This window comes from Sinocyclocheilus anshuiensis, unplaced genomic scaffold (genome assembly GCF_001515605.1).
Source record: "Sinocyclocheilus anshuiensis isolate Anshui unplaced genomic scaffold, SAMN03320099.WGS_v1.1 scaffold292, whole genome shotgun sequence".
Taxonomy (NCBI): domain Eukaryota; kingdom Metazoa; phylum Chordata; class Actinopteri; order Cypriniformes; family Cyprinidae; genus Sinocyclocheilus; species Sinocyclocheilus anshuiensis.
In genome coordinates, this window is record NW_015555757.1 from 1,324,472 (window position 1) to 1,339,191 (window position 14,720).

The 14,720-nt window shown below is 38.3% G+C and overlaps 1 protein-coding gene across 1 annotated transcript in view; it reads left to right on the forward strand.

The window, feature by feature from the left end:
* LOC107673953 (netrin receptor UNC5B-b-like) overlaps positions 1-14,720 on the forward strand; it is a 52,467-nt gene that overhangs the window by 23,228 nt on the left and 14,519 nt on the right. The window contains exon 2 of the mRNA XM_016467801.1: positions 13,419-13,644. Within this exon, the coding sequence (XP_016323287.1) occupies positions 13,419-13,644 (226 nt within the window). The remainder of the gene's footprint in view (positions 1-13,418; positions 13,645-14,720) is intronic.

A 14,720-nucleotide genomic window follows, 5' to 3' on the forward strand; every position in this document is an offset into this window, starting at 1 on the left:
TGTACATTAAATTTTTGTTTAACGTTATTAATAAAAATGTTGTTCAATTAGCATGTTTTTGTGTTTTGCTTTGGTACCGAAATTGGTACAGAGAACCGTGGATTTTCACTGGTATTGGTACCGAATACTGAAATTTTGGTACCGTGACAACACTATCGACGGCCATTCAAAATTAGCTGTTTACTCGGACAGAATAAATGTTTTGAATAATATACAGTACTGTTCAAAAGTTTGGGGTAAGACTTTATATTTATTATTAGAAATGAAAATATTTTAAATATTGAAATATGTTTTAAATATATTTTAAAATTTTCAGCAGGCATTACTCTAGTCTTCAGTGTCACATGATCCTTAAAAAGACATTCTATTATGTTGATTTGGTGCTCAAGTAACATTTCTAATTATTATGAATGTTGAATTTAATGCAACCTTGCTGAATAAAATTAATTTCTTTCAAAAGAAAAAAAATATCACTGACCTTTAGCTTTTGAATGGTGCTGTTTATGTATTATAAATTAATCTATTAAAATTAGAATATTAATTATTATTATTTACATTTAGATTATACATTTTACCATATTTTTGCCTGGTTTGTTTTTGGAGTGTAAAAAAAGTGTAAAATGGGCTTTCCTAGCCACCTGAGAAAGTGCCGTTGAGATGGATGGGAATGCTAACTGATAACTTTCTTTAGGTATTATTGACCTGTATGTAAACTCAACAAAAATTCCTGTAAAATTCATCAGACTGTTAATGAATCAATCATACAGTATTGTGATAACATGCACAGCAGTATTGCTTGAACTGATCTCTGCACTCCAGAGCACAGACGCTCTTACAGAGACTCAAGTCCTCGTCCAGTGCCCTGGCTGAGTGGAAATGAGTGGGAAAAGACACCGTGAAGGAGGGAAGAGCAGCTGAAGGAGGCGAGAGAGAGACAGGGGACGTCATTGCTTGTTATCGTCATAGCAGACATGGGGGCTCGTCACGCTAGTCGCTGTGTCTCGGCATCAGAAAAGAAAACATCCAAGCCCAGGGCTCTGGACATGTGACAGGACCAGTCTTTCTTTACCACAGCTCCCAGTAACACACTGTCACTATCTGTCCATCACTGCAGTGCAGCTGGGATTTCACACAACCTGCATTTTACTGTGCGTCAATCGGAAGGCTTTCATTTGACAGGACCCCTGATAATGTGCTTTCAATTAGTAATGCAATATAACAGTTTCAAACTAAACTGATCAAACCATGCTGCCAAAATATAGTTCGTCAGAGGAATTAGATCAGTCATGACACATCAAATGTCTGATGTTCTGTGAAGATTTGGAAGCTGATTACAGTTCCAGCATATTCTTCATTCCCATATTTTCCCTCATGTACATATTTAGTCTGTCTTTGACTTTAAGTATAAAATCTAGTCCACACGCAGCCAAGAAACACCCATTTAGACAGGAAGAGATGTCCGACTTGAGATTTACAGTGTCCAACAACAGTTTGTCTTAAAGGGATAGTTCATCCAAAAATGAAAATTTGATGTTTATCTGCTTACCCCCAGGGCATCCAAGATGTAGGTGACTTTGTTTCTTCAGTAGAACACAAACAAAGATTTTTAAGTCAAAACGTTGCAGTCTGTCAGTCTTATAATGCAAGTGGATGGGAATCACAGCTTTGAGAGTCAAAAAACATACACAAACAAAACCAAATTAAACCCTGCGGCTCATGACGATACATTGATGTGTAAGACACAAAAAATGTCTGTGCAAGAAACTGAACAGTATTTATATTGTTTTTTACCTCTGATTTTCACCACAATGTCCGAACTGTCCAGAGCACATCCTGAGCGCATTCAACAGCCGGCGCCTGACGCGTCGTCATCGTCTTCTTGCTTTACGTCGGATCGCAGACTTATAAGTGCGTTACCGCCACCCATCTCTCAAACGGACCATTGACACTCTATCTACAATCTCAATTAGGAGTGTCAATGGTCCACTTAACAAGGTGACAGCGCCAACTACTGGCCTGGCATACGTAATACAGCGTTTTTGGCCGTTTTCACGGATATGTGTAAACGCGAATCGTTTTGAAAACGTTGTTGTGTATACTTGATACTTCTTAAAAACGCAAGGGAAAAACTTTTCCGTTTTTGACTACATTGTTGTCATGTAAACGTAGCCTGAATCTTGAATTTCAACTCGCTTGTTACAATCTAGCGAAGCCAAAACATGTTCACACACACTCACTCATGTCTGCAAATAGCGAAATTGCCGTCAGCATGTCAGTCACTGTTTTTGAATCATTTAAATCAGAGTGCTGATTCACTAGACTGGGAAAACAACCAGTAATGTAAGTGAGAGGCATTATAGCCTGTAAGAGCTTTTTTACTGTTGTTTTAATGGAGATGGAGAACAGAAACGCTGTGCTGTCTACCTACAAGGTGAGTGCAGGAGAAAATGAAAGGTTATGAGGGGGTTGAGGGTGAGAGGTTAAATAAGTTAAATCTACAAGATGGATAGTGGCATTGGTGGACGTAAAATAAATCAGTAGGAAAGAGGAAAGAGCAAAAAGCAGGGTAGATAAAGGATGTAAACAGCATTAAGATTCGCTAATCTGAACACAAGACACATTCACTTAGCTAAAGCCAATGTAGGGTCAGGAGATCGATGAAGTGCTCCAATATTGCCTTCTTTCTCGCTCACTATCTGTTTTGTCTATCTTTCATCTTCTTAAGTAAACTTTGGGTTTGTCTGTTAATTTCACCCTCCGACTCCAACTTGAAGTATCTTTCCATCTTAACTGTGTGTCTGTCTGTGTGTGCGTCTCTGTGCGTGTGTGTGTAGTGTTTCAGCGAGGAGCGCCATTGGTGCTCTTCGTACCTGTTCTTGCCTGAGTGAGCACCAGGGGAACACTCTGATGCAAGGGGACGCAATGTCAGAGCAAAGTGACGCCAATCCCCCTGCTTGCACGCTCGTCCGGGTGTGTATGTGTGAACTTCTGTGTGTGTCTGGCAGTTTACAGCCAATATATCACATCCCATCCATTCACGGGCATGAGTGATCATGCCAGTCTTTCAGCATCTGTTATGTACGTGGGATACGGGAGTGATACAACATTGTGTCGGCTCGTCAGCGAGCTTCAGTCGGTTTTCTATTCTTACCGCTGTGCATCTGTGCATACACCGATATGCAAGCGTGCAAGTCCATTGCAATGTGTCAACTGGTTGCTGGTTTTACACATCTCCACATGTCTTCATTAACATGACAGGGGTGCAGCATTTCTAAAGCATTTTGTCAAGAGATGCCGGGCTGTCACAACAAATTTCATAAGGACAGCTCGGCGCCGGAGACAACAACGGCTCAACACACCCCTGGCTGCGTTAAACTCATCCAGGGAATTGCGTTAATACCTTGTCTCTTTATTTTCCTCTTGTTTTTTTTTTCTGTCTTGACACTTGCTTTCTCTTTCCGTGCTCCAGTCTTTCCCATGGTTACTTAGACACGGCACACTTTTTCGTTCCCTCCCTCTTCCTGGTTCTGTCCTCCTCCTCCTCTTCAACAGATTGCCTTAATCTGTCTCCACTGTTCTCCTTTCTCCTTGGTTACTTGAACAATCAACCTCTTTCTCAGTCTGGTCTCCAATCTATGTTGTTTCATTACAGGCTTCCGGCTTTCTTTTCTTTTATGTGGAAGTAAGAATGTTAGGATCAGCCGCTGCACCATCCTCATGTTCTCCAGTGATTTCTAGGGTTGCTGGGTAAATTTCACTTTCCTCCATCTCATGTTCTTTTCTGTCAGTCTTTTCTCAGTGTCTTTTTAGCATCTTGTCCTGAGTCCTGATGTAATTTTGCTGGAAGGTTCATCTAATCATATCCCTCTCTAGAGGACCCAGCACAGATACAGTCCCGATGCCTCACTAGCACACTGATGTTTGCTTCTCTCATTCTTTGTTTTTTTTTTGTGTATGTGTTTTGTTGGATTTTTTGTTTTTGCTGTATGTTTGTTTGCATTTCTGTTTTGTTTTGCTCCTTTCTTTCTTTCTTTCTTTCTTTCTTTCTTCCTATCATAGTTTCAACTTGCAGTGCTCCTCCTTTCCCTCGTCACATGTGCGAAGCCACAAAATCTCAAAGGTAACACTGGTATTCTGATGATGCAGCAGTTCTCACACACACACATACACATTCACTCTCACACCCAACTAGGCAAATACTCATTAAATGCATATAGTGCTGTAGCATTTAACATGTTTTTTAAGGTGAGAATTTTTGTTTTTTTGCCACATTACATGTGTGAATAGAATAATTCACAATTATCAGCTTTTGGCTGCTTGGATTTTTTGTGTGAATGATGACACAATACAGCATTTTTGATTGTGATGTGTGAGATTAGTTTGAAAAAAATGCATTTATACTATAATTGTAATTATTCCCAAGGCATTTATACTTTTTTTTTTTTTTTTTTTTTCTTTTTCAGAGGTTCCTAAGAAAGATTAGGGTGCTTCTGGTCCACAATTCGACACTTGAACACTAAAAATCTATAAGTGAGTGCCTTTGCACCTCTTTTGATGTGATACTTGTATTTACCAAAAAATTTTTGCTGACTCTGCTCTAAAAGAATGTGATTATAGACAAACAACTATCCACCACATATCACTGGCTCCGAATTAGTGATATGTGGATTAATGAGACTGAATTAATGATACTGGTCTCAGCCTGTTTTGTGCGTTTAATGTAACCTATTGGACTGCATCATGTTAATCTTTTATTTTTCGTTATTATTAGAATTTTTCCTGGTCAATACACATGCACATACAAACAATTTTTGTCTGTTTTGCCTATTCATTCTGTTTAAATGTCTGTTAATTATTGGCTCTAACTGATAAATGTGAGAGTGCATTTATGGATGTTTCAGAAATGTGAGGTTTGAAAGGAAATGTTTAGTCTGACTCTTTAAAGCACAGAATAAGACTGAATGACTCACAGGCTGGTCTTCATTATAATCCACAGCGAGTGAGCTTCTCTCAACATACCATTTTCTATAATTACCACAGTCTCTGATATGATACATTGAAAAAAGACAAAGAAAGAGGCTGTGTCCATGGTTTAATAAGAAGGTAATGTTGGGTATTACCCCATCACTGCCTGAGGCTTGTGTCTGATGACATCAGGGGTCAGAGTTCAGACCGTTCAGCTCACCTCCCCAAATTTGGGATTTTAGGTTTTGAGTGCTTGACTGTTGTGTGTGTGTGTGTATGTCGTCCTCTATATGTCCTTCCACTGCGTGGTAATCAGGTGGAGTAGTTTGTTGAGGGGAGAAAACATTCCTGTGTGTGTGTTTGGAGTAGAGTGGGTAATTGTAGGTATTTGTAGATGGCAAGGAAAGACAACATAAACATTCCAATTACTAATTAGCTTTTTCTGCTCATGATGAGAGCATTTTGATTATTTGTTTTAAGCAAAATATAAAAATGGTCCTAACCCTGATGCACCAACATAAATCTTCCAAGGGACTTCTGTGAAAGTGCACGTACATGTTCCTATTTGTCCGGAAGCTCTTAAAATCATGAGAGCAGCATTCATGTCAGTTCAAATATCTGTTTCCCACAAACCCTCACCTATGCCAATCTGCCAGCCACCCTGGAGACGCAATCCGCTCACATACCCACATACACAGAGGACAGAAATAGCCCTGTCACACTAGAGCTTGTTAACATGCTAGATTCAATCAACGATGTGACATTTCTGTTGCCATGATGATTCCCTGAGTCATTATTCTTAGATCTTCATCTCACACCTCATTTGAGTAGATGCATGTGTGTTTGTACATGCTAGTGTTTACATGTTGCTGTGTGTGTAGTTGTGTGTATCGGAGAGAGAAAGCCAAGTGATAACAAGCTCTACTGTCATACAAAACAAGAAGCGTTAATTCTGATTCAGATTTGAGAGGAAAAAGAGACTGATAAAATGAAGGACATTCTGGGAAATCCATCCAGGGTGAAATCTGTCTTTCATGTTTACTGATTGCTTTTGTTTTTTTTGGTGTGTTTTGTATCTCTTGTCCTCTGCCATCACTCAGTTTTTCTAAACACGTTTTGCCTCTTCCTTTATGCAGTGTGCATGGCAATTTAACAAGTAAATACCAAGTGGCAACCTCCCGCTCTCTCTCGTGAAGCCAACACGTAAGTAACTTAAAAAGTAATTCGTCAACTGGCCGCTAGAGGCTGGCTGCAAAAGGGAGTCAATCCCATAGACTCCCAATGTTAAAATGCCCAACTTTACAGCAGAAAAAAGACATGTTTACAGCTTGGTTCAAAAAATGATTTTGGTCTATATAGCAAATTTTGCCCTTCATGACAACTGTGAGGGGGGTGAATTTTTTTATAACTCATCCGTTTAAATGATATTAAGCCTTAAAGTTCTGCATAATTAAGGGCGTGGCCACTTGAGTGACAGGTGGATTGCTGCTGCTGACACTGCCGTCGAGCTAGGTGGGCGTGGCTTCAGCAACCAGCTCCCGCCTTTTTGCCCATTTTCGATTATCCGGGAGTGACGTGCAGTGACGTGCCGCCAAGATGGCGACGGCCCGCTCCGCCCACTTTGAGCTTCAAAAACGCTCTTCAGAAAACTACGGGTGATGTCACGGACACTACGTTCATGGTTTTATACAGTCTATGGTAAAGACGTACAGTTTGTGTGTGTGTGTGTGTGTGTGTGTGTGTGCAGTGAACCTGGCGTGACCTTGTAGATTTGCAATTTTACCACTTTCTTTAGTTTAGATGTGTTAATGGACCGCCAAACCCTGTCAATACACACCTTACTCACCCAGTGTTTATATAAATGCACTCTCTAACAGGCTGTGTCACTCTCTCTTCCTGTCTCGAGTGATTTTTATCTGTTCTCACTCAATCTTGTCCTATTCCTCCTGTCCTCTTCACAACATTTCCTTGATTTGTTTCATGTTCTTCCATGACACTTCTGTTCCCCATCTTATTTTCACTTTACCCTTGATTCGCCCTCTCATTGTAGGCCCAGATGGAATCATGAAGGCTTTTTTTTTTTTTTTTGCATTTTAGATAAATTCACAGAATTTCGTGGAATGGATTTAAATATGGCCTAATATGTAATACTAGGTTTAAAAGACATTTATTGGTAGATGGAAGCATAATCAGTAAGGCAAAATATTAAATAAACTAGCATGGAAGGGGTGAAAAATGTGTAGAGCAGATCTGTCCAGCTTATGTTTTTGTCCTTGCACCATTTCAGATGTTATGTGTGTGTAAATTCACTCAGAATATCAATCACTCATAATTGTCCTATAAGAAGCACCAGGAGATGTTTTATTATTCATCCATCATTGTCTCTCTTTAGTCCAACCTGTGTACCTATTACTAAAGTGTACCTGCGGAGAACTTGATGAGGATGATGATGATGGTGGTGGTGGTTAGAACACACACACAGTTGTGCTGCTTAATAGTTCTGTGGAAACCATGATACATTTTTCAGGACTATTTAATCAGAAGAAAGTTCAAAAGAATGGCATTTATTTGAAGTAGAAATCTTTTGTGACATTGTGAAATATGTCTTCACTGACACTTTTGATCAAATTAATACGTCCTTGCTAAATAAAAGTATTAATATCTTTCAAAAACGTTTGAAAGATTTGAATGGTAGTGTTTGTGGAAATAAACCTTGCTAAATAAACATCTGATGGTAAATTTGTGGTAGAAGTCGTTAGAAGATGTAAATGGTGCAACAGATGTTTTCTTTGATTTGAATAGCTTGTGCAACTTACATTTATAACTGTTAAATTTACTTACTAAAGGCAATATTTACTGCCACTGGATGCTTTGAAAGTATTAATGTTGTACCCTGTGTGTGTTTGAAAGAGTTTATTGTGTGTCAGTGATGATGCAGCCATTATAAGATAATTTCTGCTATGCGATGCTGAGAAAATATTCCTGTCAGCTCAGCTGTGTGTCACTTCCTCAGAGAAAGCACCCTCATCATCAGCAGGATATACAGTAGCTGGCCTCTTACAACTCAAACAATCATGTTATGTTCACTAGAGACAGACAGATTTCCCTCAGCCTGCATGTGTGGGAACAAAGTACAACACAAAAATATGAACAATATACAGAAATAAGTCACCTGAGATATGTGTTACAGTAATTTTACCACAATAAATCCTGTAATTGTGGTAAATCATCATTATGCACAATCTTGAGTGGCATACACTCAGTAAGATATTTTTAAAATAAATTAATACTTTTATTCAGCAAGAATGCGTTAAATTAAATAGTGACAGTAAATTCATTTATAATGTTGCAAAAAAAATCTATTATGCGGTTCTTTTGAAATTTCTGTTAATCAAAGAATCCTGAAAAAAATGTATCACAGTTTCCTCAAAAATGATTTCTGAAGGATCATGTGACACTGAAGACTGGAGTAATGGCTGCTTTGCATCACAGGAATTAATTAGATATTTAAGTTATTTTAAATTGTAATAATATTTCACAGTATTGCGGTTTTTACTGTATTTCTGATCAAAATACAGCGAGCACAAGAGACTTCTTTCAAAACCATTTTTGAAAAAAAAAAATCTCATGACCCCAAAATTTTGAATGGCAGTGAATTCCTTTAAAAAATAACAATAGAATATAAACCAATGTTCAGCATATAATTACATTTATTAATAGCAATAAGCACAAACACAGTTCTTCTACCAAACAATATTGTGCATTAAATTAACCATAGGTTGATTAAGGTTGCCAGGCAACGTGATGCATTAATATATTATTGAACGAATGTGTGAGAACGGGTGTCTGTAAATCAGCAGTTTTCTGCCTCATCTAATCAGACACAATCACAACAACGGGATATTGTTGTCAGTTAAGATGAATCATAACAGGTTGGAGTAGCTCAGGTTATATCAAACACTTGCAGATGAGCCAGTAACACTAGCTGTTTGCTGTGAAAATAACTGTAAAGTGGTAATTAGTTTTGAATTTGTAGAATGTGTTTTTCTGTTTCGTGTTGAGTGCTGTAGCATGGGTTTGAACAGAACATCTTAAAAGAGAAGTTCACACTCGTGTCGTTTCAAACCTGTCTGGCTTTCTTTCTGCTGTGGAACCTAAAAGAAGATATTTTGAGAAATGTCTCAGTTTTGTCAATATGGTAACCAAAACTGCTTGATTATCAACATTCGTCAAATATCTCATTTTGTGTTCTGCAGAAGAATAAAAAAATGCATACAGGTTTGGGATGGTGTGAACTTTCCCTTTAAGTGATCTTTCAGTGCCATTTCATATCCTCATTGTATTTCTGTCAATAAAAATGCTAATAGATAAGTAGTGAAAACCACTTGAGCACTCTAGTACTTACGGTCTCTGTGGACAGGTTTTTACCACCCATTTTCACTGCTTGAGGTCTGACCGTTGAGAAATGTTGATTCTCAGCAATGATGAAGTCCAGATCCTCTAGGTTTCAAAGCATCATTATAAGAGCTGCAAAGTTGAGGGTAAAGCTGAAGTCAATATATGTATTATGTGGACTGTAGTGACAGCCTTTGTAAGCTAATGATAAAGTGTGACTCCCATGACTGCAGACTTTCTGGAGCTAGCAAAATTACAGTCTGACACCCTCCATGGCTTCTTGAGTGAGCGTCGCCATTCTTTTGTGTGTATTTTGTGACTTGCATTGTTCTTTTGTGTGTGAGAGAGACTAGATAGGTCCAGGAACATTTTTGATTTTAGGCCACATCATTGTTAGCCATGTGTTGTCCCTTTGAGCATTTCTGTTTCTCTTCCATCGCAATCTTAACTCCAGAATCGCTTCACACACATCCCAAAGTGCAGCTGCCTCTGCTTTGGATGTTGTCTTGTGTTTGTGTTCATGGGTGTGTGTGGTTGTTTGCACATATGTGTGGATGTTTACATCCTTCCCAGAGACCGAGATCTGGGAGGCTTTGGTCCCGGCTGTGTCTTGTCTATCATTACCATGATAAAAGACCTGCAGTCGGGGGCCTCTTAAGAGCTTCCCTCTTTTTAGGAGTGCCAGGACCATTCCAGATAAATTGTGGGCTGCCAAAAGGCCTGATGGGTATTCGTGCCTGCTCTTCAAACTATGTGGGAGAGCATTCTTTGTAAAGTTAGTGCCCAGCCCAGTGCAGGGTCAGCGATTATGTTTCAGGCAACCTATGGTCCCACTCATCTTATTTTATTATTTTATTTTTATATAGTTTATTTCTTAGCCTCTTATTTTATGTTATTTTATTTTATTTTATTTTAGCCTTGTTCTATTTATTTTTATTTCATCTTTTATTTAGTCTTTTATTGTCCTCTTTATTTTCAATATTTCTACAGTTACGTCACCTTATTTTTAACAATCGTGCTAATAAAGCTTTGTTGATAGATAGGGATGGATGGATAGATAGACAGATAGATAGATAGATAGATAGATAGATAGATGGATAGTCTGTATCTCTCTCACTGATTCTGTCTCTTTCACGCTGACTTTCACACTCGCTTTGTCACCCAAAAGATCCTGCATTCTCTCTCACACACACACACACACACACACACACGCATGCACGCACACATGCACACACACTCTCATGCACGTGAAGAACTCTAGTACACATTCTCACTCGGCTTCTCTCCCTGTTTCAACAAAATGTCTTGCTTTTTTTCTCTCTCTCTCTCTCTCTCTCTGTGTGTGACAGGGAATGACAGGCTGTTTTTGACGGGTGATTTTCTGTAGCAATCGATGCCATATGGAGGTAGTGTGGAAAAAGAGAAACACAATTGCTTATCGACAGAGAAGTCAAAGTCTGAAAAAGACAAGCTGACAGCTGTCGGAGGAGAGAGCCACACAAAGGGAGGAAAGGAGAAAAGGGAAGAGAGAGAGAGGGGGAGAAAATAGAGACGTAGAGTTAGTCATTGGCACAATACACTTTCATGTCTTGAAAGGGAGAGTGTTATATGTGAAAGTGTTGAAACGATTGAATCTCTCCGTTAATAAAGTATTATTAACTTTTTTTAGTGACGTGAAGAGTTTATAATGGTGACAATTTTATAATAACACCATCTCAAGATATTGCTTGAAATGTCAAGAGGATGATTTGTATAGTTTGTGACTGTGAGTAATAGAGCACATTTTATTTTATTTACTTTAACTGTTGTATTTTATATTTTATTTTAACTGTTTTATTTAATTTTAATTTTACTTATTTAGTTTTCTATATTTTTTTTTCAGTACTGCGATTATATGCATTGGCAATATTGATATGCGAGTGTGTCCTAATGTTTTCTAGCTGTGAGCTTGCAGAAAGGACGTAGCTGTCACAAAATGACACAAAGTTGGACTGACACTTTCAGCTATAGGACCGTCTAGTGGCCTTGCAGCCACTGACCTATCTGATGTGTGTGTGGGTAAATTAGATTTTATTGTGTGTAACACGCACAATAACACACAGGGCTTCACCTATTGCAGCATGTTATTGTCAAGTAAAATCTCAAGACTCTGTGTCTTAATAGTGAGATATTTTCATTTGGCTATATTAAGTGAAGCAGCATTAAAGGAGTAATGATTTGGAAATGTTTGTGATAATGCATTATTAGTGTATTCTGCTCTTTGGTCATTGGTCAAGCCTAGTTTGTTTGCTCTCTTTCTATCCTCCCTTTCTATCTATCTCTCTTTCTTCCTCTGTTCTGCCCTTTGTGTTCCTCCTCCTTTGTATGTGAAAACACCCTCCCAAATCCATTTTCAGCTTGCTCTTCCCTCACCTCTTTCACCTCTGCAGTCTGCGGATAAGTCCGGACCCCTGTACCTCTCACACACGCTTGTTCCATCAAACACAGAGGCACACAAAGACGGTTGACCCGTATGTCAGCCTTCAGAGCACTTATGATGCTTCCTCCCCACCCAGTCTCTCATGCTCTCTCCATTTCTGTCCTTCACTCTTTTTTCTTTGCATCCGCATTTCACCATTTATTGAATTCTGAGCAGGTGCGAGTTTTGGGGGCACTTAACCCACAACCTGAACATAAGCTGATGTGCATGAGAGGAATCTTTCTGGCTTAATCCAGAGTTTGAAACTTTTTTTTTTTAATTGGTGGTATATTTGGTTTTATTTAGCGATTTCATTGACATGGAAAATGTTCAGATAAGGGAAATTACTGAATATTTAATTTTATTTTTATTTAACTGTATGTGTACACACACACACACATATACATGTAGTATACTTTTTATCAGAATGTATTTATTTGTTGAAAATACAGTAAAGATTGTGAAATATTATTACTATTTAAAGTAGCCATTTCTATTTTTAAATATTTGAAATTTAAATTATTTCTGTATTGGATTTGGAGTCCAACCTGCTTTAGGATATGAATGACACTAAATTATGTTCCTGCACTGCAGCAAGATAAGCCGTCAGAAATATTTTAGTCACATCATTACAATGCCAGTTGATGACAGTTGTACGTGCGTGATAATTAAACTCAAGCAGTGCCTTCAACCATGAGAGCCTTTGCAGTTTAATGGGTGAACTCTCCCCTGTCACGGCCAAAAGGAGGTCAGAGTCTTATTTTTGTTTGCAATTGCCTTTGTTGTCATTTGTGATTATGCCTGTCAATGAGAGAGCTACTCTGGGATGAATTTTTAGGCTTGACGTTGACTATTATTTCGATATTGCAAACTAGGGAAGAATATAAATTGAAAAAAAATGTAGTGCATTAACCTTGCATTGAATTGGGGGGGGGGGACCCAAGGACATTTGCTTATCTGAATACATGCTTTCAAGTTTTAGCACATTATCACCCTAGTATAATTAAGGTTAGTCAAAAAAAAAAAAGCATTTCACAGTTGACGAACCTAAAAAAATTGTCAGCTCTGAGAAGTGTGTGCTACAAATCACAGAAAGTGCAAACCAACAACTTTCCCATTTTTGCCCCGCGGCGCCGGTGTCTACAGACCTCATTTTCACTCTGTAGTCAATAGCCTGTGTAGCTTTTAATGCTTGAAAGGTTAACAGCATTGTCGTGTTGGAGGTGACAGGGTCTGGGTGCGGAGCCGTGAAACACGCAGGCCCCTGGATGAGCTCTGTGCTGGGAGGGATCTGTCACTGAGAAAATGTCAGGGGATAATGTGTGATCACTGGGCGTTTCAATGGAAGGTCAAGCTCCCCCACCTTCATCTTGGCTCTGTTTGGACTCCCCAGGGGATGCTATACTGAGCCAGAGACTAGCAAATGCTGTATTACTAGAGTACACTTGAAATGTCAGGGACCGAGTCTTTCTCAACACACACCGACTGTCTCACCATTAGCCCTGAAACCAAACTCATTTGCTGTGACAGATACATGCTTTTGAATACACACTTGCATAAGCTGTACACATGTTCTTACCTCTCTCTCTGTTTTTTATAGATGGCAGCGATTACAGCGAAGTTCTCCCTGACTCATTTCCATCTGCCCCGGCCGAACCGTTGCCGGAATTCCAGAGCGAGCCAGAGGACGCCTTCATAGTGAAAAACAGACCGGTCAAACTTACCTGCAAGGCTGCTCCGGCCACGCAGATATACTTCAAATGCAACGGAGAATGGGTGAACCAGAATGACCATGTGACCAAGGAGAGTCTGGACCCTATCACAGGTAAAGTCTTTCATATGGACAAAAAGTATGTGGACACCTGAACTCAAGACCCATATGTGCTTGTTGAACATTGACTTGTAAAACCATGGACATTAATAGGCAGTTAGACGTTATAATTAATCCCAAACGTGTCTAGTGGGGTACAGGTCTTGGCTTGGTAAAGTTTCTGTGTACTGTAGAATAGGCCACTTCAGAGATTGATTCCTGATAGTTGACAGTTGAGTCAAACAGTCGAGTTCCAGAGGTAAAAATCCCATTCATTTTCTCCATTGGGGAATTGATTTTGAACGAACATATAAACCTTTAAAGACAGACCTACTGTGTGCTATATGCTTTTGCTGAAGCCGTCAGCCCACATTATTTCAACCTATTTTTTAAATTGTGTTAAACAGAAACATGAAAGCAGAAAGGAATCGCAAAGAAATCAAACAAATCACACTAAGAGAACACTTTAGCACCCACCCACGCTCATGCAGTGTGAATGACTGAAATAGTCAAAGACATTTATTTCGTGTACTACTGTATGTTTGTGTAGCAGTGAACACGGCTATGTCCAAAAGATCTTTGTGGGAAGTTAACTGAATCATAAAATTAGCAAAACTGTTTGTCTGCTCAGATGAATGTAAATGTAAATATGTTTTCTGATAATTGCACAATTGGTATAATCAGAATGATCAAGCTTATTTTTATTCAGACCTTTTATTCTTCCCTTAGACTACATTTACATTAGCTCTAGATTATTGTTTTTTTTTGTGCGTGTTTTTTTATTTGTATTTATTTACATTTCATTAAAAAAAAACATTTAAAAATTCCGTATTAAAAAAAACAATTATTAATTTGTTATTATTTCATTTTATATTATTAATTTATTTATTATTTTGTTTATTCACGTATATTTATTAGTGCTGTCAAATGATTAATTGCGATTAATCACATCCAAAATAAAAATGTTGTTTACATAATATATGTGTGTGTACTGTGTATATTTATTATGTATATATAAATACACACATATGCATGTATATATTTAAGAAAAATGTGTTACGTTTATATATTAAATATATTTATTTATATATA